The sequence below is a fragment of the Pocillopora damicornis genome, chromosome 12 (assembly GCF_964200805.1).
Source record: "Pocillopora damicornis chromosome 12, jaPocDami1.2, whole genome shotgun sequence".
Classification (NCBI taxonomy): Eukaryota; Metazoa; Cnidaria; class Anthozoa; order Scleractinia; family Pocilloporidae; genus Pocillopora; species Pocillopora damicornis.
The window spans coordinates 9,577,502-9,603,846 of record NC_142681.1 but is presented as its reverse complement, the minus strand read 5'-3'; the positions used below and the strand labels follow the sequence as shown (position 1 = coordinate 9,603,846).

Sequence of the window (26,345 nt, the reverse complement as noted above, 5' to 3'; positions counted from 1 at the left end):
GATCAGGTCGTCAATTCGTCTTTCAGTAGGTTAACCATAAAAATACAGAGGAAGTCCGTAAAAGGCTATCAATACTATCAATACTGCGCCCACTCACAACGACACTCAAATTTCACATCTGCTCCCCATCTTCCGTAAATTAGCTGATCGCAAAGGTTAGTGGGGCCGCACTTTACACTAGCCCTAGTCCCTCACGTTTTCTTTGGTAACGCCTGGTGATATCTTTACATTTGGCCTCATCGTTTGCTAGGCCCACTTTTACGGAGACCCCGTAGATTGTCATGCACAAAGTAAGGAGCCAGTTAGGGAAACTTCAAAATCTTACAGGTGAAGGTGTAAGCAGCAGTCTCTCCCAGGGTGATTTAGAGGAAAATGGTCTTCAGGGAATACAACTGCGTAGTTATCAACTGGAGGGAGTGCGATGGATGAAGCGTTCTTTGGAAAATGGACAAGGATGCATTCTTGCAGATGAAATGGGTCTTGGCAAAACTATACAGGTTTGAAATAATCCATACTACTGACCTACTTGGAAAAATTTTCGCATAGCAGCATAGAATTCTTAAACAAAGCCCTGGTCCCAAAGGTAATCTATTACTGTTTTCGCTATAGTTATCTTTATTCAAGAACTGTAGGCATAATGAATTGTATTATGGGGATGTGCGGAAAACTTGCCGCTATTTTGTCATTGAAGAATTCTGGTAAAAATTTGGTTACAAGCGTGGAAAAAAGAAGAAATTCGAGTCCTTACATAAAATTTTGAAGACATCAGTTTTGTTCTTGAGTCAGCAAGAGAGCCTCAAGGTGTTCATTGGTGAGTTGGCCCAAATACAAGCTCCTTTACCAATATCAGCGAAGGACACTTCGAAATACGTGATAAAAATTTTTAAATGCTTTCCTTACCATGGTATCTTGTACGCTAAAATTGCAGGGGCAGTGCAAGCACATCCTTATGTTTTTTGGGTTTTAGACTAAAACAAGTTACCTTCTGCATTAAAAAAAAGAAAACTCATGTCTACTTTCTTTGGTTTTTAGACTATTGCTCTTTTGATCTATCTTCAAGGGGTAAACAATTGCCCAGGGCCATTTCTCATAGTGTGTCCATTATCTGTTTTGCAAAACTGGCAAAATGAATTCTCAAGGTCAGTGAAGACAACTTGTATTGATTTTGGTGGTAGTTTGTGTGGATTTTATTTTATAAAGACTATCAGTTTATCAAGAGGGAATGGTTTCCCAACCTAAAAATTTTTTTGGTAAAGAATTTAAAACAACTTGGAATTGTGCAGTTGCTCAGCAACATTGCAATTAATTCAGATATGGCTATGTTGTTCAAATGGGCCGGTAGAACAAGCATTTTATTTTTCATTTTCAGGGGAGTAGAGGTAGGCGCAAGTCAAGTAATGCTCTTCCCCTCTGTACTTACTTGTGCATTCTGCTTACTATGCACACATTACCTTACAATGCACACCTTACTTTACTATGCACACCTTACTTTACTATGCACACCTTACCTTACTATGCACACCTTACCTTACTATGCATACCTTACCTTACTATCCTCACCCTACCTTAATTTGCCTACCTTACCTTACTATGCACACCTTACCTAACTATGTACATGTTACCTTACTATGCAAACCTAACTTTACCATGCACACCTTACCTTACTATGCACACCTTACCTTACTATGCACACCTTACCTTACTATGCACACCTTACCTTACTATGCACACCTTACCTTACTATGCACACCTTACCTTACTATGCACACCTTACCTTACTATGCACACCTTACCTTACTATGCATACCTTACCTTGGTATGCACACCTTACCTTACTATGCACATCTTACATTATTATGCATACCTAACCTAACTATGTTCACCTTACCTTACTATGCACACCTTACCTTACTATGCTCACCCTACCTTACTATGCACACCTTACTTTACTATGCATACCTTACCTTATTATACACACCTTACCTTACTATGCATACCTTACCTTATTATGCACACCTTACCTTACTATGCACATCTTACATTACTATGCATACCTAACCTAACTATGTTCACCTTACCTTACTATGCATACCTTACCTTACTATGCACACCTTACCTTACCATGCACACCTTACCTTACCATGCACACCTTACCTTACCATGCACACCTTACCTTACCATGCACACCTTACCTTACCATGCACACCTAACTTTACCATGCACACCTTACCTTACCATGCACACCTTACCTTACTATGCACACCTTACCTTACTATGCACACCTTACCTTACTATGCACACCTTACCTTACTATGCACACCTTACCTTACTATGCACACCTTACCTTACTATGCACACCTTACCTTACTATGCACACCTTACCTTACTATGCACACCTTACCTTACTATGCACACCTTACCTTACTATGCACACCTTACCTTACTATGCACACCTTACCTTACTATGCACACCTTACCTTACTATGCACACCTTACCTTACTATGCACACCTTACCTTACTATGCACACCTTACCTTACTATGCACACCTTACCTTACTATGCACACCTTACCTTACTATGCACACCTTACCTTACTATGCACACCTTACCTTACTATGCACACCTTACCTTACTATGCACACCTTACCTTACTATGCACACCTTACCTTACTATGCACACCTTACCTTACTATGCACACCTTACCTTACTATGCACACCTTACCTTACTATGCATACCTTACCTTGGTATGCACACCTTACTTTACTATGCACATCTTACATTATTATGCATACCTAACCTAACTATGTTCACCTTACCTTACTATGCACACCTTACCTTACTATGCTCACCCTACCTTACTATGCACACCTTACTTTACTATGCATACCTTACCTTATTATGCACACCTTACCTTACTATGCATACCTTACCTTATTATGCACACCTTACCTTACTATGCATACCTTACCTTATTATACACACCTTACCTTACTATGCATACCTTACCTTATTATGCACACCTTACCTTACTATGCACATCTTGCATTATTATGCATACCTAACCTAACTATGTTCACCTTACCTTACTATGCATACCTTACCTTACCATGCACACCTTACCTTACCATGCACACCTTACCTTACCATGCACACCTAACTTTACCATGCACACCTTACCTTACTATGCACACCTTACCTTACTATGCACACCTTACCTTACTATGCACACCTTACCTTACTATGCACACCTTACCTTACTATGCACACCTTACCTTACTATGCACACCTTACCTTACTATGCACACCTTACCTTACTATGCACACCTTACCTTACTATGCACACCTTACCTTACTATGCACACCTTACCTTACTATGCACACCTTACCTTACTATGCACACCTTACCTTACTATGCACACCTTACCTTACTATGCACACCTTACCTTACTATGCACACCTTACCTTACTATGCACACCTTACCTTACTATGCACACCTTACCTTACTATGCACACCTTACCTTACTATGCACACCTTACCTTACTATGCACACCTTACCTTACTATGCACACCTTACCTTACTATGCACACCTTACTTTACTATGCACATCTTACATTATTATGCATACCTAACCTAACTATGTTCACCTTACCTTACTATGCACACCTTACCTTACTATGCTCACCCTACCTTACTATGCACACCTTACTTTACTATGCATACCTTACCTTATTATGCACACCTTACCTTACTATGCATACCTTACCTTATTATGCACACCTTACCTTACTATGCATACCTTACCCTATTATGCACGCCTTACCTTACTATGCATACCTTACCTAACTATGTTAACCTTACCTTACTATGCTCAACTTACCTTATTATGTTCACCCTACCTTACTATGCACACCTTACCTTATTATGCATACCTTACCCTATTATGCACACTTTACCTTACTATGCACATCTTACCTTACTATGCACACCTTACCTTACTGTGCTTACCTTACCTTACCTTCTCCATTTACCTGAATATCAAATTATAGCACCTATTTTCAGGCTATGTTTGCAATAATATAACAACATTTGAGAAGTAAATTGTTTTGCATTTTTGCTTTGAAAAAAATTATGATCTTTAATGGCCCTCTTTCCTGTCCCATCTGAGGCAATAATAGTATATTTCTCCTAATAACCGCTCACCCCCTTGGCCATAATTTCAAACAGCCCCCCTCCTCCCTCACTTTCTTAAATAGGAAGGATATAAGGAAAATTTGTTTCTATTGCCGTCTTATTTGTAACTTTTTAAGTAGAATCAGTATAGGACAACAGTTTCTTTCCCACCCCAGTAGTCTCTATTTCTCATGGGCTTTTTTAGGTCCTCTATATGTGTTATCTGTGATTTTATTTTAATGTCCTATTCAAGAATGTAGCTAAAGTTTTTAACAGGTGGGAATCTTGCAATGACAGGCAGGTATTTGAGCCAAAGGCCCACTCTAGTGTGCCTTTGGCATGCTATACCTAGATTTGAAGGTGTAAACAAATGAAATAAATAACTAACAATCTTCTGACAACATTTAAAAACATTTTGGAGAAAGAAGTAGTTGTCACAGTAGTAGTCACAGCCGGAAAAATCACGTTTACAGCCAGGTAATTTTCCCGGCTTCTGGCTATTATCTACATCCCTGCCTATTGCTGTGCTAATGTAATAAGCACCCCTCTCCGATAAGCATCCTCCTTCCAATAAGTGCTTCCCCACCCCCCTTTCAGCCAAAATTTTAAATAAGTGCCTAGGCAGTTATTTGAGGAAATAAGGTGTGTGCATTTTGTTGTTTGGTTTTCTTAACTGTTGTCATGTCTAGTAATGATAGTGCTTGCTGTTTATAAATTAAAGTCATGTAAGGCAATGCTTTTCAAATGCAGATTTTCTAAGCATCAAGTTGTACTGAGCTTCATTGGTGATAAAGATGAGCGAGAAGAAATAAAGAATTCAGTCAGAATTGTGTTCAAATCTCAGGTATTGTAATCATTCAGTACTTTTAAAAATAGGATTGATGTGATTCTATTAAATTTTCTAGAAAATTAATGAAAACTTCTAATTTTCTACCAAATTCCCCCAAAACCATTTTCTTTTCAGGTTTGGATGACAGTGATACAGGGCGTGAAATTAATTTTTTTTTCTGATAGCCACTTGGCTCCTAAATTCTTCAAAGTGGAAGCCAATTAAAAAAAAGTTGGTTGCCATTTTCAAAGACAAACAAAACCTTTTTTTATGCTGTCAGCGCTCTAGAGAGACCCTCCAAATTAAGTTAGGGGAAAGATCTTTAACGTGCTACAAAGTGGACACTAGGAGGGATGATATACAACTCTCAAGCTCACCTAAATTCAAGATAGCATCTAGTTATCGATCGAGATGCATGTGCTATGTTTTGGAAACAAACTTAACGAGGAAGTTTGCCACAGATTTATCTTTGCAAATCTTTTTAATTCACGATATCTCTTGGTAAGGTTAAGATGAAACATTCTAGTCGCCAATTTGGTGACTAATTTTCAGGATTTGGTCGCCAAAGGGAAAAATTTAGTCGCATTGGCGCCTGTATTAGGCGCAATTTCACACCCTGTGATATGCAAAATTTACGCTCTTCAAAGCCCATTAGGCAGCACTTTCTAGAGATGAGGAGGCATTAAATGTACTCAGAGTAATATCTTCCAACTTCTCTGGTCCATGTCATATCTTGAATGAGTGTTGTGAATTCCCAATGAGATGATCATGTTGTGTGACTGTTCATTCTAATTTAAAGACTAATTTGTAAGTGTATGGCTTAAGGAATTTACTGTACTTTTGATTGGCTTGAAAATGTCATGTGGTGATATTAATGATTTATTTTGTGTGGGATTTTTATCTTTCAGAATGCTGTCCATAGAAATGAGTCTCTTTCATTTCATGTCCTTCTTACCACATATGAAGTATGTTACATACTGATAATTAATTAATTAGGTTATGATATTATTGTTACTTAATTATCTGGTACAGGAATTATGTATAAATATATGTAGTGCTTAAAATAAAATATTAAGTGCTTTTGATCATTTTAATGTGAAAAGGGCACTATATTAATTTTTAAAATTATTTATTATTATTGTCATTATGATCAATAATGGTAGTTGATAGATTTCATTTAATTTTAAAATATGGAGATATGTATATATGACTTGTACCAGAGTTTATATACATGTGATTGAATGTACAGTATTTATGGTGTTTCATTAACTTTGATTTTTCATGATTTGTATTGCATTTGTCGTTATGATTATAACACTAAGGAAAAGTGAGGTCAAACTAAGTTATAACATAGCTAGTAAATTTGTCTAATCAAATTCAATTGCATGAACATACTTCATATTCCTATTGTGCACAGATATGACATCAACAAACAAATCCCTCGAGAAAAAAATTTTCCATTGGGTTGAAAATGTTATAAAACAATTGCTTCATATGTCAGCTGTGTGTTCATCCAGATATGAAGCACTTGGGAAGTTTGAAGGGCACTCAAGAAGCTAGAGTTGCTCTTGGCTACACCTTGATTAGTTGAAAGATAATAAACCAAGGAAAAATATCAACCACACTGTACACATTGTACCATAATGTGTGTTTTGATTTATCTTTTACTGGCAGATGTGTTTACGGGAAACAACTTTCCTTTCAAAGTAAGACTGTTATATATCTAAAATAATTTGTTGGATTGAACTAATTGCAAATATTCCTACTCTTTAAGATTACATGAATTTGCCAACAAATTCAAAACATGGTACAATTTTAGTAGTAACCTGTGGTAATACTCCACAGATTCCACTGGAAAGCAATGATAGTGGATGAGGCTCATAGATTGAAGAATTCCAGATCTTCTCTTTATCAAGAATTGTCTCAGGTTTGTGTTGATTGAGGGTGAATACTAGTTGAATATTTTTGTGCAGCCACTGCATTCGCATGCAGTTTTTATCAGTGGGTTTGATTTTATCAAGTTATACTGACTGAAATTTAAATATTTTGATTCAAATGACACCATGATCTATGCTTTAAATAAAATCAAAACTAGAGAAAAATTTGTTTGTAGTCACATATGCTCTGACTGATAACACCCCTTCACTTCTACAATTTCATGGTTAATTCTCCAACCATGATATGATACTTAATTCTTTCCTATGAAGACCACATACCTGTAGCCATTTCTGAGTACTGAATGTTTTGTCAAGGTAACATCTCTTGATTGATAATTCTCATTTCTGGTCTCCTCAACAGTGTAATTAAATTGCAATGATAATAGTAACACTGATCTTTACGTAGGATATAAGGTTGAACTGCTCCTTTTTAATCTTTTTTGTTTAGTTTGAAAAAGACTTTGTGGTATTGCTCACAGGAACACCAGTACAGAACAACTTGAATGAAGCAAGTTAATTTTCAATTTATTAAGATTTAGATCATTAACTTTTACTGAATGTGTCCCGGAAATTGAGTTGAACCTTAGTTATATCATAATATTACTCAGTTATTGCATTGATTTTGATTTTTATGCAATAGTTTTGACTGGATGCAAATGCTTTTTGCTTTATCTTAATAAGAAAAACTTCTCTGATGAATTAATATGTGGATAGATTCATTTTCATGTGACAATGCTCTAATTACATGTGGTTTGTTTTATCTGTTAGCTGTATTCCTTGCTCTCATTTGTGAGCCCTGACATCTTCACCCTTGATGCTGTAGAGGAATTTGTGGAGCAGTTCACAAATGTTGACAACTCAGGTACTATACTGGGGATACGTTTATTTGGTAACCTTAACCAATTGGTGAAAATGTTGTTAACTATTAGAGTTTAGTTGGAGACTCACCCAAATGATACTAGTGTCAAAGTTTCCTTTTACTGTGAATTGAGTTTGTTTTTGGTTCTCTTCCTTGCTCTGAGTGTTTTTATATGGGTTTGACCTTGGTTTGCTGCTCACTGAAAAAATCAATAATCCAAATTCAAATTCCAGACCTAGAAAGAATGGAAAAAAAGAGCCACCTTGTGGAATTTCCACTGCTAAATTCACATTCCCATGTTTAGTCTACTGCTAAATTCCCATTAATAATAATAATATTATTATTATTATTGTTATTGTTATTGTTGTTGCTGTTACTGTTGCTGCTGCTGCTGCTGCTGGTGTTGTTGTTGTTGTTATTGTTGTTGTTTTTGTTGTTATGATTATTATTAAGTTATAGTGATTTATCTTTGTGCTGCATTTTTGTCAGTCCTACTACCATTGTCTTACTTATCATTGTTATATACTGCCAAAAAACAAAAATAATGTTTTAAAATGACATTTTAAGTTGATTATTGTAGTGCTACTCATGATTTCAGACACGAGTACAGAGTTACAGAATATTTTGTCTCCATTTTTGTTACGTCGAGTTAAGTCCGAGGTGAGTGACATTATTCACTTGAAGGTAAAAATACTCCTTTTTAGATGTTTATGAATGAATAACCTCTGACACTTTTTAAGTTTCAACAAAGAAAGCAAAATTAGTTTATGCCAAATAATTTCATAAAGTTATGTCTTCTTTTTAACTTCTTGTTGGACTTAATTTCCTTGAACATACTGTGATGTGAATTTTCTAGTTCAAAATTGATGAAATTCTATTACTAATTATTATATGTCTGTAAAAAAATGTAAGATAATCACATAATTTGATGATAAGTGGCATTTTCATTATCAGTGTTTTTCTCATTGAAGGTGATGGCACATTTACCAAGAAAGACTGAGGTGAGAAGTGCATTCTACAAATTTAGTTTTTTTTTAATGAAAGATGTACTAGAAATAATTTTTGTTTTGTTTTGCAAGTGGGTGAGATAAAGATATTTCTTTTGAAGGAGGCTTTTCATAACATTATATTTACCATTATTTTTTTTGGATGATTTTTGATATTGTAAAATGCCTTTAAACATTAAGGGTAATGGTGCTGAATAATTATCTTATTATCATTCTGATTGGCTACACGAGCAGGTTCAGGACTGTTCAGGATTACCTGCTTTGTTCTCAGAAAACTGAAAATCTTCAGGCTAATCGTTTGGCCATATTCATATTATGCTCTTACAGAGTTAACTTGTTCAGTCAAAAGCTGGATGATAGGATTTTCACATTGAAATGGGATAATCATGTTATATATTACTTCATGATTTGTGGATGTTGCAACCAAATAATGTTGTGAATTTCAACTTATTAAGGCTGTAAGACTCTGTAGATCCAACTGATGAACAGTAATTCTGATTGAGTAGGTCCTTCTTTACACTGGTATGACTGATTTACAGAAAAGATATTACAAGGCAATACTTATGAAAGATTTGGGTAAGGAGTTTCAATACTGAGTTAAGCAAATCTAATTGGTTGTTGCTTGCATGCATTAGTGGTGAAAACTATTAAAATTTAAGAATTAATTGTTTGATACTTAATGAAATTCTTTCAGTGTATCTTGTAGATTATTATTGAAGTTGTGTTTTATATTTAGGGCATTTGAATAGGAGAGGTGTAATTATTGAGGCATAAATTATTTCATATTTATGGTATTTTAATAGAAAAATATGGTTTTTCCGCATGCAAGTGTTGGCATTTTTAAAGTCAAAACCTCGGAGAAAGAACCAATGAAGAGAGTAATACCACAACTAAACAAACGCTACAACATTTTACTTTGCAAGGAATTACAAAATTGGGCTGCTACTGTACTTCACAATCTTTTTGATGGCATAGTCATAGGCAAACAGTTTATTTTTAAAGAAACGCCAGAGAGAATCCTTGAAGGAATGGCTAGGTTTTCTTCACAACAAGCTCCCGTTTTGCGTAAAACTAATAAAAATGAGGCTCTTAAAATTCTGTGTTACATAGAAAGTACTAGCTTTCTGCTGTATGTCATGCAAACGTTAGGATGATCTATTTACCAACCTATGTCTTTTTGTTTTCCAGATGCCTTCAATTCTGCAAGTGGTTTCATGAAGACAAGACTTATGAATATTCTAATACAGCTCAGAAAATGTATCAATCATCCATATTTATTTGATGGTAATGCTTCTGAGAAGTTGAAAGTTCTCTTCATTTAGATTTAATCTTTCAAAAACTAATTATATTCAGTATTTTCTCTGTCGGCTTTTTTTAAAGGCCCCTGTGATTCCAGATCTAGAATAACTACAGTTCAGATCATCAGGTCTTGGTCACCGTCGAAGGCGTACGTTCGGGATGTCACGTAACGCTTCTTTCTTCTGAGGGAAAGTGTCGCGTGACACCCCACAAGTACGGCTGCTAAGGATACATATACTTATTTTCTATTTTTCAAACTGGCTGAATCTTTGTTCATAAATGAAATCAAAGCTTTTTGGAAATTTGTCTTTTAATGTACTGGTTTTTAATTTTGTTTCCAAGGAGTGGAACCTGAGCCATTTGAACTTGGGGAACACCTTGTTGATGCAAGCGGTGAGTTAAGATTTGTATAATCGGGGAAGGTGGCGAGGTCCAGGTATGTCTTTGCCCACGTGATACTCATGTTAAATTTTCGTTACGGAATTAGAGGAAAATGGTTGAAAAAACATATCTTATGATGGAATCTCTAGAGAGATTTTCTGCGAAGAAAGCCTTTTTGCTCACGGTTTTTATGAGTGATCAGTTAATAAGCAATCATTGGATGAATTATCAAAGGCGAGGTCTGAGATATCCGCCTAAAGCTGAGGCAGATAACACAGACACGAGGTTTGATAATTCACGATATCCTCGAAAACCGAATTCAATAATTGTTTCATTATACATTTTTTAAACAATCTGCCAAAGAAGACACTTCTCACTGAGTTAGCAAAAGTTTGAGAACACTGCGCGGACAAGGGGCCGGGAAACTAGGCACACTTTTAACTCGACGTGATAACCCAAAATCTGCTGCAGATATTGGGTTAAAATATCAACTTTACACGCTATTGTATATTGACCGAATGCTTTAGACCAATCTGAGTTTTCATTGTAAGTCTAATGTATAATAATACTATTTATTTGTGTTGGTCAATTTTCAGGGAAACTTCGAATTATTGACCAGTTGTTAATTTTCCTTAAAGCAAGGTCAGTTCAAAGCCAAACTGCACGTCAACGAAACGAAGTAAACACAAAATTAATAATAGGGGTTTGCCAATCGACAGTGGTGTGCTTTATGACACTCCGAGATTACGTTTGGTTACGTTTTTTTTGCGATGTCACTTTGCGTGATTTTTTCCATTCCGATTTTTGTGTTGTGCTACGCTTCCATTCGTTTCATCTCGTCATTTTATGCCTAATGTCCCTATTCGCTCCACAGGGGACACAAAGTTTTAATGTTCTCACAAATGACAAGAATGTTAGACATCATTCAGGACTACCTTGGTTACAGAGGTAAGCAAACCCTATCAACTGATTCTTGTTTAGGTAGACGTAGGATGTCTTCCGTCCGTTAAAACCCTCATTCTACCTCAACGAATCGATCATTCGAAGATTCTACAAAACAATAGTACTCAATCACAGGCATCGCAATCCCAACAGGAATACTTCTTTAGGAGGCTATAGTCACATTACGGATCGAAAAATTATTCTAACTTTTTTAGGACGAAGAATTGCTTCCCCTTTCCAATTCCTCTTCATTCTGACAATTCTTTTTGGGTAATTACATCGTTCTTTTTTTTTCTTTCTAGCCAAAACAGTATTTCAGTTTTGGTTTTAACTAATTTGAGGTAATTTTGTCAGTCAACAAATCAAAATAGACAGTGTAATAATATATTGTCTTAATTGTTTCAACAACAAGTAAGATCCCTTATTTCCATAGGATATTCCTATGAACGACTGGATGGTTCTGTCCGTGGAGAGGAACGCTATCTTGCCATTCAAAACTTTAACGAAACAGAAGACACTTTTATATTTCTTTTGAGCACGAGAGCGGGTAAGGCGACTAATATTGAGATTTGTGCATTGTGGCTAACCGAAGAATTGAGACACCTTCCTGCGGTTGGGATTCCGATCGGAATTGAACACCGTCAAGACGTTGCTAAAATAACATACTTACTTTTGAAGTTGATGCATAATAGACTGGCTTAGCGTTTTTTGCATAGAATATAGGCGGAATCGAGTGAGAATAAGAACAGCTATGTTTCATCGTAAGGGTGCTTATAGATTAATCTCTTATTTTCCATCAAGGTGGCCAAGGCTTGAATCTGATGTCTGCAGACACTGTGATATTTGTAGACAGTGACTTCAATCCCCAGAATGATTTGCAAGCGGCGGCAAGAGCGCACCGTATTGGGCAAACAAGGTATGATGACAAGCAGGCAGTAAATGGTGTAACTGTTGTTGTAAACCATCCTTTTACTCCTTTTCTTATGAAGTCTGTTCATTTGGAGCTGGGTCATTGCCTTGTGTTCTCGAGCAGGTATCTTACTTCTCTCCACTGAGGGGTAGAAAAGGGTGACGGGGTGTGGAGGGGCATCGGGGAAACTTGACAAGACGGGGAACCTATGAGGGGCATCCTATTTAGGGGAGGAAGCTCTACTACTATTAATTTATAGCCATGAAAGCTGGGATGACCACGGATTTCTGAAATACATGGCTCATTTAGGGAATTACGTTTACCTGTATAACTGCGGTTCAGTGTTAAACGAAAGATTACTTTGGGGGGCTGGTGTGCGAAGAGCGAAGAGCGAAGACTGTTTTGGTGCCATGCTTTTCTTTGTATCACTAGGCCTGTAAAAGTTATTCGACTTGTTGCGAGAAGTACAGTAGAAGAAATCGTGTTGAAAAGGGCAGACGACAAGCTAAAGCTAACAAATTCAGTTATTGAAGGGGGAAAGGTATAACTGTATTCCTTAGAACAGTATTGAACGGTTCTGTTTCTGTGGATTTGTTTTTGTTTTTGTTCTTGTTTGTTTTTCTGGTCTGTCAGCCTGTTTTTCATTCTTTCTTTCATAAGTTCGTTGGTCGATTAGTTCGTTCGCCCTCATTTTCACTCCATGTACGAAGATTTGACTATTTAATTTCTCAGGATATGAAAGTAACTCTCCTTCTAGGTGCTATCCAAGATAACACCTTCCAGGTCATAAATTTGGTCTACTTTCTCCACATGATTGCTACACACTGTTTTGATATTATTGAGGTTAAAGGGTTAACCAAATAATTATTGTTTACATATCTTACAGTTTTCAGGTAACGCCTCAGCTTTAAACCAAATTGCCGAGACTCCAACACAGGTAACAAACACAGTAACTGTATATTCTAACTACTTGGTAGACACCATTGAGATTTTTTTCTGATCTTTCTGTTTTTGAGCTTCTGCACTGTGTATTTGTAGCTGGCAGACTTACTCAAGTACGGCTTGGACAAGTTATTTGACTCAGATGAGAGGTAACGTATTTCACAGCTTTCTTATGTTTCAGTAAGATATTTTGTGAACCATCTACAATAAGGGTTGTATCATAAGCTTACTGATTTATCTTGATTTTACTTGTAAACCTTTTATGTCCATTGCTGTTATGACAATTGCTTAAGTTTATTTCGTCTCACAATTTGTGTCGTTTTATAGGACCCTTACAGAGGAAGACTTGGAAAAGTAAGTTTAAATCTGTTTGATTATCGAAACTTATTCCATCTCGGCAAAATTCTTTGATCATTTCATAATTAGGAGGGGTGGGGGGAGAAGAACAGAAGAACAGGAGGTATTCTTTTATTGTTGTTTTTGTTCGCTTTTTTTTTGTCAATGAAGCTTATTTTCTGAAGGTCTTGCGCGCTTTTAGTTTGATTTAGTATCGTAACACTAAAGACTAAAGGTTGGTAAAATCGCTTTTGTAACGAACTAATTGATGGAAAAGTAAGTTGTAACTACAGAATATGCTTGAAGATTGTACTGAATTTGTCCCCTATTTGTATTGAAGTAAGACAATGAATTAAATGAACTATATGACTGAATAAACTGATCGTTTTAGGATTCTAGGAGAAAGTTTTAACAATGAGTGGACTGTGGGAGAAACAAGAAACCAGAGTAATTCGAATAAAGACGTCATAGTTTCGTGTATGGAAACAGATGATGGTGAGAAAGGTGAATAACAACAAGACATGTACAAACCACTTTGATTGCACTGCTCTAGAACATTTAATCTGCTACATGAATTGTACAAAATGCTATTCTTTAATTTAGGAATGGGGCTTTGGTGAACATTAAGAGATCTTAAAAGCAACGACAAATATGCCTTTAAGCATGTTTCTAAACATAAGCAAGAGAAAATCTTCTTGGACTTTGGAAAACTTTGTTGTTCGCGGACTTAATTCAAGGCAACGCTGAACTTTTCAAGAGTTGGGACAAAAATGAAGTATTTCAAAATCTGCATCTTTAGGCTCTCCTTGAAATCCGCTGGCAATGAATCGACAGCAATATACTCTGGTGAACACGCTCACAACCCCACGATCCCCACTTTTCCCGTAAGAAGGGGCTCACGTCCTAAACGTCAGCTTCTTAATATTCTCTCGGGTGGTTTATGTATCCCTATCAACGTCTACTTTATGGTCAAATTAGTGATTGACTTGCCTGCGGCACAACAGTTCTTTTAGGTAAAAATATCTGCGCGCAATAAAGAAACCCTGGTTCCGGCGTCTTTCATTTGCAGAGCTCACTTACTTTGTTGACAAATATGGTCATCCCCTTGATCTCCCTTTCATCAATTTCCATTCACGTGATTTTATTTCTCTCGATTTTCTATTTTGAACACATAGCCTTGCGCCAGCTGCATTTGAGCCAATATTTCCGTGTTTGTGCGCTATTTGATTTAAATCCAATTTAAAATTATGGAATGAAAAGTTAATTGATATCAACTGTTGGTTTTTTTTCCTGCGAAGCAGTAAGTGACATGTACGTGTATGAAGGTCATGACTACAGAGAAACAACTGTGAAAGATCAAGAGGCATTCGACAACATGATGGCTGGTAATTATGAAAAGTTACTTACTGCCGACAGTTAACGCTCAGCATTTCATCATATCCTAAAGTATTAAAATACTTTTACTTTCGTGCAAAAACTATGCAAAGCATAAACAATGCCAACAACCCAAGAAGCTAGAGTTGCTCTCGGCTGCGCCTTGAGCGACTCTTACGCTTTTCTCGTGCTCTCCAAACTTCCGGCGTGCATCCTTAACTCGATATACGCACGCCAAGCATGGACGAGTTGTTAAATATGGCTTTTTGAAACTGTAATGACTTATTACGTCACCAATGAAATGTTCTAGCTGGTAAAAGTATAATTTTAAGAATGACTTAAGTTTAGTTCGTATTTAATTTTGCAGACATGTTAGAGGAATCCCAAACAGAAGAACGACTACTCCGAAGCGAGAGAAAGGTTTTTTTGAATTCCTCTCAAATAAACGTTGTTTAATTACCTCACGTTTTTCAACTTCTGAACTGTATTTCTCAGCTTAGGCAGTTACTAGTTCATTATATTCGGAGGGTTAGCCGCAAAATAGCAAACTGAAAAGTTAGGCCGTTAGTTGTAAAAAATGACAATTTTTAACCGTTAGCCGTAAAAAATGACAAATTTTAACCGATAGACGTAAAAAAAGCTAACCATAAAAAATTTTCTGTTATGATTAACGGAAAGAAAGTAATCATTAGCCGTAAGATGGCCCAAATGGTAAACTTTAGTCGCAACAGCCATCACCCCATAGAAACCCTCTCTTCAGCTATTGTAATTTCTAGGGTAACGATGAAGATTGTCTTCTCTTGGTATAAGAGATCTTGGTATAACACTATTTCGAAGTTATTTTCTACCGTTTTGGTTTCAGGGATCCGTAGCCCATTTCGTTGACCTTCCCATGAGAAAGCGCAAAATTCTCTCGCCAGAGGAGTTAGAGGATCGAAAGAAAAAGGTAATCTTCTTTTATCAGTTGTAATCAGTCGTACCGGTGAGACCTGTAATCAGTCATATACCAGTGAGACCTGTAACCAGTCGTACCGATGAGACCTGTAACCAGTCATACCAGTTACATTAAAACGCAGGCTACTGATCGTAGGCAAACTTGTTCCCCTCGGACCAATGGGCCTGTTAAGGCATTCTTAAGTTTTATTGCAGGTAACAGATAGAGTGAGAAATTTTAAGATAAGTAAGTTTAAGTTTACCACTGCTGTCAGTAGGATAAATGAAATAATTCTGCTGTAAAATTTATGTACGTTTGCTATAAATCGTTGAGAAAGCTACCCGCCGTTAATTTTCAAGAAAATAAAAACTCGCTTTCCTAACCTTTGTGTATTGCTCGAGTGAAAAGGTTAACCGGTCAAAAGCTCAAAAGGTTAGATCACTTTGACTAAATTCATGTTGTTTTTCCAGAGGGAAGAAAATGCTGCAAAAAGAGCAAAGCTAAAGGAGGAAGAGGAGTCTAGGAAGGAAAGGGACAGACAAACAAAATTGTGAGTATCTCATTCAAGTTTTATTCACCATTTCAAGAGGTTTCAGGAGGCAATGTTCTAATGCCTTTCTCTGAGGCGTGTTTCAAACCCTTTGGGACAAACTTGTCATCCAAGTACGAAAGAAGAGAAGCATTAGAATACATACATACATACGTTTATTTTAACTCCCAACTTGGGCTTTTCGCTTTTCGGAAACTGTTTGGTTCAGCATTTTTAAGTAAAGCAAACAATGATAAGGTTAGTAGGGTCTGTCGCTTATGCAGCACTGAAGCAGCCATTGGTTCTCACTGCTTTCTCGTCGTGAGCCGAACATAAAGAACGAATTAAGATAATTTATAATCTCCCCCTCCGCCATTCGAGCATGTTGCCACATAACCATTATACCCGTACCCTGGCCCCATACGTAATATTCAATCTGGCCTATCAATCGCTCTAACGTGGCTCCTAAGACGAACTTTGTTCGATATGAAGCATCATGGGAGTGGCGTTTGAACTTGAACGGGCCATGATAACCTTCCTGAAAGAATAACTAAGAAATGGAGATTGTCATCGATTTAATATATACCGAGAATATTAGAAACAAGCGCGTCATGATTTTTAATCTCCCATGTTGATTTTCCTATGAAAGGGAAAAGTTATGGAAGGACGCCGATTACTCAACCCTTAATATTGCGAATGGTGAAGAAGAAGACGAAGATGAAACTAAAGATTCATTTAACGAAGAAGACGAACGTGAGCAAAAAGATATTCGATACGTACGTGGTGACGTCACACATCCCATCAAAATATGCGGTTCCGATGCCATCATAATACACTGTGTTGGTGAGTGCGCGATATCAAAAACCTTGAAATCACTTCAATTCAGTAACGTGAAAGCAAAGGTTTCAGCAATTCAGAGAAAGCTTGTGCAGAATCTTCGAATTTGCGTAGTTTGGCAATTTTTACAGTTTTTTATGTTTGCCTTCCTTTGTCTTTAATTACATTTCTTTGTTGATCTTTGTACGTGGCCTTAAAAATTTGTCATCGTCAGAGTTCATGTTATCCTTTCCCTCGAGCAATTTTTGTCGATTCTCTCAGAGCCTTCCTTATGCATAATCTTCATCTCCTCGTCGATTGCCATACAAAGTGTTCAAGAAACTTCATAATTGTTTTAGTCTTTGAACTTTTTCATCAATTTTTATGAGTGGAATCTAAAAATATTTGTAAATTTCGTCATTGCTTCCAATTCAGTGTGCTGAATACATTGATATTATTCAGTGTACTGATACATTGATATTACCAACAGACGACTCTGGGAGGTGGGGTCAGGGAGGACTATTCTCCGCGTTATCTCGAAGATCAACTCGACCAGAAACTCAGTACGAGCTAGCCAATAGAATGAAAGGTATTGTTGTTGTTTGTACCATGGCTATATCAAAATAGGCTTCCATATGCGGGATTAATTGTGTTTTGGAAATTTTGTTGAGCCAGCGGGTGTTGATCCACCAATTACCAAGTAAATAAGCTGAAAGCTTCAAGCCTTGTGTTAAGGCGCAGGTATCCCAACCCGAAATCACCACCTTTGTACTCGCACATACCGCTTGTTAAACAGGGAGGAACGGGAGTAACATCATTTCTACTCGTTTTCGTAGTATTCCACTAGAGGTAATGATTGTGTGTTTTTTGTTATCAACTAAGAAATAGATAGAAAGAACTTTCGGTCTTTTCACAGAACTGATAATTGCTAAGACAACTTCTTATTATTCTTCGTATTTACTTTTTTCTCTCATACATCAATTTTTAGTTTTTTTTCGTTGTTAATATCATTATCTTAAAATGAATTGAATTTCTTTGAAAAGCATAAAATTAGTTTAAATATTTCTCGCCCTACTCCATTTCTTTGTATTTTCTTTTTTGACGAAAATAACGCCAAAATTTCAGTTTCGAAAATATTTTTGTGGAAATCTAAAGGCAGCTTAAACTTGAGCTTTAGCGTTTTTTTGTTGTTGTTTTTTTTGTTGTTTTTTTTTTTCAGATCTGAAGTTAGGAGATGCACATCTTGTCCCACTTGACGATCGACGAAACCCAAAGGATGGTCATGAATATGTACGTTAAATAATTTGAAAAGTTTAAGTGGTCAGTTGACTTTGATGATGACATCTGCTGAAGTTTTCGACTGACTCTTGAAACGCCATTCGATGTATTTAAAAACAGCCCTTTTCTGGACCCTGAATACCTGCACTGAAGTCAACGTAAGCGTGGAATACCTCTGTTAGAGTTTAACTATCGATTTGTTGACACCTCTCTTATTTTCTTGTGATATCAGAATGTAGGTGACTAAGGGTCTTGCTACTCTCCCTGCCATCGCAGGTTAACCTCAGCATTTCGTCAGCTTTCCCTGGTAGCATGCTAGTTCCTGTTACACTCCTTGATGAAGAAAGGATTATTGAAAGTAAAGCAACTTATCCGAAATCTCTTGACCTAACCTGACAAGGGCTCGAACCCAGACCCCTCCACCTGGAATTCAGAAAGAACTGGGCACAATTAATGTCCTATCTAAGAGAGTTAAGACTTCTACCTAATTCCTTTTTTGTCTTGCAAAAGAACGGCTTCTATTCCAAACTTTCTCAATGGCATATGTTCTCGAAAAATATTCAAGCCTGGGTGCCATTTTAGGCAAACCAAAGAAAATGCTAACAGTGTTAGCTCTTGGTCTGTTTACTCTGATAGATTATAGGCAACTTCAATGACAAAGCGCGTCGTATTTAGTGTCTTTTCATCTTCACTGATACTTTTTCTTTACTAAGGTGGCCTTGATTGTGGCTCAGTCACGTGACAGGCAAAACAGACTCTCTGGGATAAAATTGACGTCATTAAGTCTAGGCTTGAAGAGGATAGCATTGGCAGCAAAGAAAATGAAAGGTAACATTTGAAAAAAGTGACCACAGACTGATTCTTTCCATAATTCTTTTTTTAATTCTTTGAAGCTCAGTTGGTAGCATTCGAACTAGCTAAGCTTTGAATCATCATGGGTGGCTCAGTTCTTTGTTTTTCCCAGTAGTGATAATTAAAACTCCGCATGGGTGATTCTGATTTTGGTGTCGATTGCACTCGCTTTAGGGAAAATCACATGGTTTTTAGGGGGGACGAAAAGGGGGGGGGGGGTTGGGATCATTCGTGCCAACAGAGTATAAAGCAGAGGACTATAGAAAATTGAATGTCAGTTAACAGCCTAAAAGAGGTGGGGGGAGGGGAATCATGAGGATATTATGGAGCCTCATGGGGGATCAGGTAAAATTTTACGTATTTTTTCGAGACGGAAGATGAAGGCGGACAATCCTCTTAGCCCAAGTCCATTTAGATGGTGCACCTGGTCTTCTATCAGAGCTTTAACGGGCGGCACAATAAAGATAGAGACCAGTTTCTTCGAGAGAAGAGAAGCGATCAATCACTGGCGCGGCTTGTTATATGAAAGATTTTCCATAGCCAGTTGGTAACGAAATGGAGACTTCTTTACCTTCAAAAAACATGTCTATGGCTTTCTGATGTTCTTTTCGAAATATCTCTATCCCACAAGTCGCACAAATTTGCCTTAAAACCTCGTCGTTGATCACTTTTGTCTGAAAAGTTGACCATGAAGCATTCTGTTCACCGTCTTGTTCGTTAGTATGAAAGAAAACTACCGACTGTGGCCGATCAGAATTCACGAAAGAATCGACAAAAGGGGTCAACCAGTAAAAAGTTATTTTATATTTTTCTGCAAAAGTGACGTCACAGAACGCGAGTAGTGTCCGGTGTTCGTAAACGTTACCTCACCACACGTAGGCTAGTTTAGTTCAGATTGAAAACAGTTGTTTTCAGAATCAGCCGTCAACAAAGAATGATAGTTCAGAGGAGTACCCCATCCCCCTTGGTGAAAAAAGGAAATGTAGGCAGAATTCTCCCTTGTTTTTTATTCATTGTTTTGAGTATATGTTGTTACCTAAGTTCTATCCTTTTTTTCGACAATGTGTTATTTTAAAAATAGAAAATGTTTTTTCTCTCCAGCTACTATTCACCTTCCACGAATTGGTTACAACACACCTAGTTTTAACTGGTATGGCACGGAGAGACTGTTACGGAAGCACCTTGTCTGCAAAGGAATTCAGACATCAGTGTATCCTTTGTGAAGTAATAGGTCGCAGAGATCGTGTAATGGCGACAGCCTGCACTGACCTTCCAGTAATGTAGCATGGGTTCAATTCTCGGACCAGGTTGACGTGTTGGCTTAGCTGGTTTGTGGTTCTCATCCTTGCTCCGATGTTTTTTCGCTAGTTTTATTGTTTTTCTTTCTTTCTTAAAAACCAACCCCCGTCAAATTCGAATTCGATCCGTGAACAGTGGATGAAGAGCCACACACGTAGATTTACCATGACGAAATCCATTAAAATAATTGGATCATACCATGAGGTTAGAATTTGTGTTTTGTGCAAAAGTGGCATTGATCGGGTTCTCTTTTATCACAACCTTTTCTTATATATATATTTTTTGGATTTGATAACCCACAAATTTTTTCCAACGCCGAATTGTTCAGTGTGGAGTCATGTCGCGTCTCTCAAGGTGAACTGATTTCTCATATGAGGGAATAACTTTTTAAAGGGCGGTCTTGTTACGGGGTGAAATAACGAAATCTGATCGATATCTATATTTTATTTTGTATAAGTAGAACTGAACTAACAGATCTTGACACTATCGCAGATATTATTTTGATAGACAATCAGCTACAAATAACTCAAAAACTCTGACATCATTGAACGCAGATTCTCTGAAAAAAAGAAGTTACAAGGCGAAAGACAAGCGGGAAACATCCAAGGATGATGAATCCTCTCATGGTGAACATCGAAAGAGTACAAAGCATTCACTACCTGACTTCATGTACGGTGTAAATGTCTTGTTTCATAATGTTGAAGAGACACATAGGAAGCAATTGACACGCTATCTGGTGGCATATCCTTTAATCTCCATTTTTATTTGTTTCGAAAGTGCATGTTCTCCTTTCCTATTACGAAGAAAGGTATTACTTGAACATAATAGTCACTTCAGTGATATATTATGGACCCTTCCCAAAATGGCAAACAACACCAAAAACTCATCTGAAGGAAAAATATCCCCTAGAATGCCGTCTACTCCTGGATGGGATACTGATCGGTTTTAGGTTGCTCACAGCATTTCGTCAGGTCTTTCATGGCAGTTTACCGGTTCCCATTTTCATTCCTGGGGGAGAGAGGCATTGTGAGAGTCAAGTATCTTAAAGTGAAGAACAGAGAAAAATGACCCAGCCAGAGCTCAAACCGAGACCTCCCTCCTAAGGCATTTCAGAGGAAGGTAGTTCAACAATGGGTGTATCATATGAAGGCTCTTAGCAAGAAAAATAGATAATCTCTCAGTTTTGACTGTCACCTAACTTTGGCACATTCCCTTGGAAATTTCTTTGATAAGCAAATTGTTGCAAAGGACTTAATTTATACCGGAAACGTCTTTGAAGTTCCTCCTAATATAAAGCCTTGAAAACAAAGTCAGAATTTAGCTTAAAGCCGGGAGAATAACTGCCATAGTTGGTGCTCGACGCCAGTGATAAATGTTAAACATTTTCCTTACAAACTTTCTAAGTAAAGTGGTTTATTTCTATAAAATTGACCAAGACAGGTAGGCGTGTACAACGTACTGGAAAAGTTCATCTTTAACACTTGTTTAACTATAATGGTGATGTATCACACATTGCGTGCGCGGATGTGACTCATGTGGTAACTTGTGATGATAGCGATCAATATGTAAGTAATATGCAGTCGTATTTTCATTTCAGTAAACAAAAGCAGGTTCATTCTTACGAGCCTAGTAGCCAGGTACTGCCGGAGCTTATCCCGCTTCTGACTTGAAGTCACCAGTTCTGCAGAGCAGTATTGTTTTGTACTCCTTTGACCCGTTTCTCGAAAGACCCGGTAATTTTACGGGCCCAAAGGCATATTTGAAAATGTACTTGAAGGAATATAAGAGCTGCTCTCAGCTAAAACTGAAAACCATCATCTCCTGTTTCGTTTCCTGGTATTATTGTTATTTAATTTCAAAACACAAAAAATCAGGATCTTGAATATGAACAAGACATACAAAGACAGCTCTTTGGGACAAGGAATTACGAGGACGTTTACCAATCCGCAAAACGGAAACCAGTTCCTTCAGTGTAGAGAACCCTCCAGAAATTCGTCGGGTTTCCCCGATTGTTTATTTTTCCCGGCTATATTATACACCTGGGCGGAGAGAGGATCTCCTAGTGTGAACTGCCTTACCTTAAAAACCAAACACGATACTTTTAATTCCAGACAAAGTTTAGCGCGCAAACCGTTAGTCCTCAGCGACTCACGTATCATTCCATTAAAATTAACGACTTTCCAACATTTAAGTCCAATTTTTTTTTTCTTGGCACTTAAGTTGAGTATTCCTTATTTTATTAATTTTCTTTTTCAGCACCCTTCTCAAGAATTAAACGATGATGTTAAGGTTGTCAGTTCAAAATGGCTAGAGAGCTGCTTTAGAAAAAGAAGAATCCAGGAAACAGCACCGTATGAAAAACAGAGGAAGGAAAAGAATTAATGTTAAAGTGTACTTGGTAGCGAAATTAAACTTTTTTCTTTTGTTTTTTTATGATGTGAGTACATGCATTGCTCTTCTTTTCTAAGATATTTATCATAGGAGAACAAGGAAACCTAACAGTGCTTGAGATATTATCTGTAACTTGAGAAACTTGAGAAAACAAGGAAACTTAAAGTGCATGAGAACCCAAGGAAAACCAACAAAACCACAAAATACTAACTTCACAATCGGACATCAATGAAATGCAATTATAAGCATTGGACACCATTTAAATGTATTAAAAAATACCAACGAAACGATCGGGCGAGATAGCAAGGTAACGAACGGACAACAAGGAAAGTTTAAAGTGTAAAGAGCACAAGATACTAACCATAAAACCGGCAAAATCGATCGAAAAGAAATCAGTAAAACACCAAGAAAAACCAAGCGTGCGCGAGATACCAACATAACAATGGAATACCAAAAAAAACCAAGCGTGCGCGAGGTACCAACATAACAGTGAAACACCAAGAAAAACCAAGCGTGCGCGAGATACCAACATAACAGTGGAACACCAAGAAAAACCAAGCGTGCGCGAGATACCAACATAACAATGGAACACCAAGAAAAACCAAGCGTGCGCGAGATACCAACGTAACAATGGAACACCAAAAAAAACCAAGCGTGCGCGAGATACCAACATAACAATGGAACACCAAAAAAAAACCAAGCGTGCGCGAGATACAAACGTAACACTGAAACACTACGAAAACCCAAGCGTGCGCGAGGTACCAACATAACAATGGAACACCAAAAAAAAACCAAGCGTGCGCGAGATACCAACGTAATAATGGAACACTAAGAAAAACCAAGCGTGCGTGAGATACCAACGTAACAATGGAACACCGAAAAAAACCAAGCGTGCGCAAGATACCAACGTAACAATGGAACACTAAGAAAACCCAAGCGTGCGCGAGATACCAACGTAACAATGGAACACCAAAAAAAACCAGGCGTGCTCAAAATACCAACGTAACGATGGAACACTAAGAAAAACCAAGTGTGCGCGAGATACCAACATAACAATGGAACACCAAACAAAACCAAGCGTGCGCGAGATACCAACATAACAATGGAACACCCAAAAAAACCAAGCGTGCGCGAGATACTAACATAACAATGGAACACCAAGGAAAACCCTGCGTGCGCGAGATACCAACACAACAATGGAACACCAAGAAAAACCAAGCGTGCTCGAGATACTAACATAACAATGGAACACCAAGGAAAACCCTGCGTGTGCGAGATACCAACGCAACAATGGAACAACGAGAAAAACCAAGCGTGCTCGAGATACTAACATAGCAATGGCACACTAAGAAAAGCCAAGCGTGCGCGAGATACCAAAATTACAATGGAACACCAAGAAAAACCAAGCGTGATACCAACGTGACAATGGAACACCAAGAAAAACCAAGCGTGCGCGAGATACCAACGTAACAATGGAACACTAAGAAAAACCCAGCATGCGCGAGATACCAACGTAACAATGGAACACCACGAAAAACCAGGCGTGCGCGAGATACCAACATAACAATGGAACACCCAAAATAACCAAGCGTGCGCGAGATACTAACATAACAATGGAACACCAAGGAAAACCCTGCGTGCGCGAGATACCAACACAACAATGGAACACCAAGAAAAACCAAGCGTGCTCGAGATACTAACATAACAATGGAACACCAAGGAAAACCCTGCGTGTGCGAGATACCAACGCAACAATGAAACACCGAGAAAAACCAAGCGTGCTCGAGATACTAACATAACAATGGCACACTAATAAAAGCCAAGCGTGCGCGAGATACCAAAATTACAATGGAACACCAAGAAAAACCAAGCGTGATACCAACGTGACAATGGAACACCAAGAAAAACCAAGCGTGCGCGAGATACCAACGTAACAATGGAACACTAAGAAAAACCCAGCATGCGCGAGATACCAACGTAACAATGGAACACCACGAAAAACCAGGCGTGCGCGAGATACCAACATAACAATGGAACACCCAAAAAAACCAAGCGTGCTCGAGATACCAACATAACAATGGAACACCAAAAAAAAACCAAGCGTGCGCGAGATACCAACGTAACAATGGAACACTAAGAAAAACCAAGCGTGCGCGAGATACCAACCTGACAATAATGACAATAAAACATTAAGAAAACCCAAGCGTGCTCGAGATACTAGAGTGGTTTAGCAAGAGGACGGGAATGTCATTTCAGAACAGCACGCGCGGCAAAAATGCCGATAAGAAACCGGGTCGAGAACGCCGTCGCGTTGTGTTGAAAAGTGATTTAGCAAGGGAAACGTGCTGCAAATTCTTGTTCTAGAATACCAATTGACTATCGTTAAAATTCTCGTCGTAAATTTTAAGTTAATCAGCTACAATTTAGGGCAACGAAATTAATGTTACTATATACCACCTGTCAAACGCCGACGGGGACGACTACGGCACGAGTTACTCGTTAGAACTTGGTTTGGATACCAAATGAGGTGAATTTTAAAATTCTACTTTAATTTAAATAAAATTTGGGAGGGCAGTTTTATTTTAATTTCTGTAGAATTTAGCCCATTAAATGTGTTTTTGTGAAATTTGTGTAATTGTCGTCATCTTTTCATGCGAGTTGTTTTCGTGAGAACAGTTTTCGTGATCTCTGTATTGCGACTCCTTGGTGGCTTCCCATATCATAGATCATGGCAAGCGGTGGTTTAAGCTCCGTCCGCGATGCTTTGTTAACAGCCAGCTTCTTTGACGTTATTGACGATGACGAATTTGTTCTTCTATATGACGCATATTCGTCAAAACTTATTTTCCCATACTGGAAATTCCCAGATTGAGTGTAGACGAGTGGAGCGATGTGGAGTACAAGACCGAGCTTAGATTTGCGAAGAAACATCTGCCTGAATTATACTTGCGTGCAAAGAACAGTATGTGGTAGGTTGGAGGGCCTGTGCTTTGTTAAAGGGGTTGGCATACCCTTGTAGATACACAGACATGGTACCCTGCTTTGGCAGGAATCCGACCGAGCTTTGCTTAATCTTCAACACTATGATCGATTTTATCTACGGTAATCATAAGCATCGACTAAACGTCTTGGTGCTCCATTAGGCAATTCAACAACAACAACAACATACTTTATTGACTTTCCCCAAGGGGGCTTTTCAAAGACAATGTTATAAAAATAATCCTATTACAATTAAAAACCTATTTACAATTAAA

At 37.7% G+C, this 26,345-nt stretch overlaps 1 protein-coding gene across 3 annotated transcripts; it reads left to right on the top strand.

Annotated features, from left to right (window-relative positions):
• The first annotated feature begins 208 nt into the window (after window positions 1-208).
• LOC113685985 (ATP-dependent chromatin remodeler CHD1L) lies at window positions 209-23,133 on the top strand. Of its 3 annotated transcripts, XM_027203573.2 has the most exons (34): window positions 209-497; window positions 1,033-1,139; window positions 4,927-5,020; window positions 5,914-5,970; window positions 6,680-6,711; window positions 6,851-6,932; window positions 7,391-7,450; window positions 7,711-7,804; window positions 8,400-8,461; window positions 8,773-8,802; window positions 9,315-9,384; window positions 9,997-10,092; window positions 10,450-10,500; window positions 11,085-11,130; window positions 11,363-11,436; window positions 11,864-11,977; window positions 12,232-12,346; window positions 12,773-12,881; window positions 13,227-13,277; window positions 13,379-13,431; window positions 13,610-13,636; window positions 14,010-14,122; window positions 14,920-15,003; window positions 15,360-15,412; window positions 15,855-15,938; window positions 16,397-16,476; window positions 17,105-17,298; window positions 17,762-17,860; window positions 18,491-18,561; window positions 19,263-19,377; window positions 20,503-20,611; window positions 21,193-21,441; window positions 22,190-22,265; window positions 22,957-23,133. In XM_027203573.2, exons 1-34 carry the CDS (start codon window positions 282-284, stop codon window positions 23,080-23,082), a joined length of 3,093 nt encoding a protein of 1,030 aa, XP_027059374.2. In that variant the 5' UTR covers window positions 209-281; the 3' UTR covers window positions 23,083-23,133. The 3 variants fall into 3 exon arrangements, with proteins under 3 accessions (XP_027059374.2, XP_089045611.1, XP_089045610.1); XM_089189485.1 differs by lacking the exon at window positions 22,957-23,133 and having other exon boundaries at window positions 21,193-22,265; XM_089189484.1 differs by lacking the exon at window positions 22,957-23,133 and having other exon boundaries at window positions 14,917-15,003; window positions 21,193-22,265.
• The last annotated feature ends 3,212 nt before the right edge of the window (window positions 23,134-26,345 follow it).